We start from the raw sequence: 2621 nt of genomic DNA on the forward strand, positions 1-2621 counted from the left end.
TATATATATATATATATATATATATAAGAAAATCAGAAGATTAATCCTGAAGGTCCAACAGATAAAATAGAGGGGAGAAAATTATTAAAGAAATAATACAAGAAAAATTTCCAGAACTTAAGGACACTACTTAGCTCAGCAGTGAAGAGTTTGTCCATATTCACTATTGAGTTAACTACAAATTTTATGTTCTTATTGGAAGGATGGAAGGAGGAGAAGTGGGGATGGTCTGTAGGAAAGCTCAGTCCTCATCTATGACAAGAAGTCAACAGATGTCTAAAACTGGTAAATCAAAAATAATAATATAAATACAAATAGGTACCAAAAAAGGGTTGAAAGAGACTACCTCTAGAGAGGGGGACTGAGAAAGGTGGGGAGGGAATTTTTATTATGAGCCTCTCAGTATAACTGATAATTAAACCATATGTGTGCATTACTTTGATAAATTTGATAAAACAGAAATTAATTTAAAATGGGTATGATAATAAATTGCAATGTGAGAGTATTAAATTTAATTATTTGGAAAATTCACTTATGCAGAAGAGCCATGCCCCAAGAATGCTCAATGAACTGGAATGTGTGGGCATAAGACTCATTAATGTGGAAAGTTTCTCCTGATGTCACTGTGGTAAGGCAGTTGGGTGGAGATGGGACCCGGGCACAGCAGCCCTTGGGTGGTCAACGGCTCCCTTTTCCAGCAGGGTATATCTGCTTGGGAGACCCTGCTCTTGGATATGGATCCTACTGGACTGCCAAAGAAGAGAGGTGCTAATCCTTTTAGAATGACTTCTGGGAATTCACTAGGTTTCCCTGCCTTTCCTACTCAGGACACAGACAAAATGCTAGGTTTACTGAAGTTGGGTGAGGATCCAGGCCCAGGGCTAGAGCTACAGGACCCCTCTCCAGATGTGCCAGAGTCAGGTTGTCTCAGCAGCAGAAGGAGGTTGCACATATTTACTGTCAGCTGAAGCTGAGACCTGGGGCTCCCCCAGGAGGGTCACGGGTGGAGAACTGGGGGGGAGATGACACACATGCTTGCTGGGGCTCCTAGCATCCCCTCTGAGGTGCATCTCCTTAAGCAGCTGCCCTGAGGCCTGACTTCCCTGTTTTCCTTTTTCTTCATCCATCACCCTTCCTCTTCTCTCTCCTCCTTCCCTCTACCTCAGTCTCCAAAGCTCTGCCCAAGAGCCACTGAGCTGGCTTGCCTGCCTAATGTGCAGCAGTGTTTTGTTTCTTAACCTTTTCAATTGTTACTTAATTAAAAAAAAAAATCATACCATCATTATGTAAGTAGTACTACATATTTTCCTTGCAGAAAAATAAGAAAATATTGAAAATCACCCATGATTCTACCAGCCAAAACCAACCATTGTTGGTCTATGAATTTCCAGAATATTTCCAGGCTTACCACAGGGAAAATACTATCAGTACATGTCCCAGCTGGGCCCCCTTCTGCTGAGCACTCACTGGGCTGAACTCTGGCCTTTAGATGTGTTAATCTCACCAGATCTTCCCAACTTTGTGAGGTAGGTGTTATTATGCTCATTTTACAGACAGGAAACAGGGGCTTAGAGAAATCGCATTACTTGCCTGAGTTCCTGGGTTGGTTAAGAGACTGATCTGGATTTCAACTGTTTGGACTGAGGCCAAAGCTACTTTCTCTGCATGTTTTGTAAGATTTTTCCATTTTTCTTTTTCTTTTTTTAATGATATATCCACATATCTTTCTTCTCAATAAGTATACACCTATGTCATTCTGTCTCATGGCACTCACCTGCATGGATGTGCCAAGTTTGAATAACCAATTCCTTTTTGTTGGGCCTTCAGATGTTTCCCTTTTTTTTTTTTCTATTACAAACAATGCAGTTATAAATATCTTTGTTACATACATCTTTGCACAAATGTGATTTTCCTAGGATAAATTCCAGAAAGTAGCATTGCTTGGTCAAAGGTTAGACACATTTTTAAAAGCTGCCCTTTTCCAATCACATCATCAGTCCATGTTAGTGCACATTCCCCCACATCCATATTCATTGAGTATTTTCACTTTTTAAAATTTAGACTGGGCCGGCCTGTGGCTCACTCGGGAGAGTGCGGTGCTGATAACACCAAGGCCCCGGGTTCGGATCCCATATAGGGATGGCCGGTTTGCTCACTGGGTGAGCGTGGTGCTGACAACACCAAGTCAAGGGTTAAGATCCCTTTACCAGTCATCTTTAAAAAAAAAAAAAAAATTTAGACTGGTATTTAACACAGAATCAGAGAGACCCTATGGTGGAAGGATCCTAATATATTCCTCTTCATCTAGAACTAAACCATCCTTGCTAAAAAATAAATAAAAGCCCTAGACACTCTGCCAAGGCCTGCTGTGACTTCAGTGAGCCAGGAAGAACCTCCAGAGAGAATGAGGAAGGGGAGGCCTGGGGGAGGCAAGGAGGGCAGAGCAGGAAGGCCATGTTGTGGGCCCACCACCGACTGGCTGCGGGGAGACTGCCACGCTGTGGGCCCACCACCCACTGGCTGGGGGGAAGCTGCCATGTTTTCCCAAGGAAAGCACTGTCTAAAAACCTCACAGCCAGCTCTGATGATATTGAGCTGTCCTCACTGTCCCCAGGGCTCAC

At 43.0% G+C, this 2621-nt stretch overlaps 1 protein-coding gene across 1 annotated transcript in view; it reads right to left on the minus strand.

Moving 5' to 3' along the window:
• The window catches only part of LOC103589627 (uncharacterized protein C5orf56-like), a 12879-nt gene extending 11099 nt beyond the window's left edge, over positions 1 to 1780 (minus strand). Inside the window, exon 1 of the mRNA XM_008571657.1 lies at positions 1775 to 1780. Coding sequence (XP_008569879.1) covers positions 1775 to 1780 — 6 coding nt within the window. The remainder of the gene's footprint in view (positions 1 to 1774) is intronic.
• Positions 1781 to 2621: the final 841 nt, after the last annotated feature.

Source organism: Galeopterus variegatus, unplaced genomic scaffold, assembly GCF_000696425.1.
Source record: "Galeopterus variegatus unplaced genomic scaffold, G_variegatus-3.0.2 Scaffold708, whole genome shotgun sequence".
Lineage (NCBI taxonomy): Eukaryota > Metazoa > Chordata > Mammalia > Dermoptera > Cynocephalidae > Galeopterus > Galeopterus variegatus.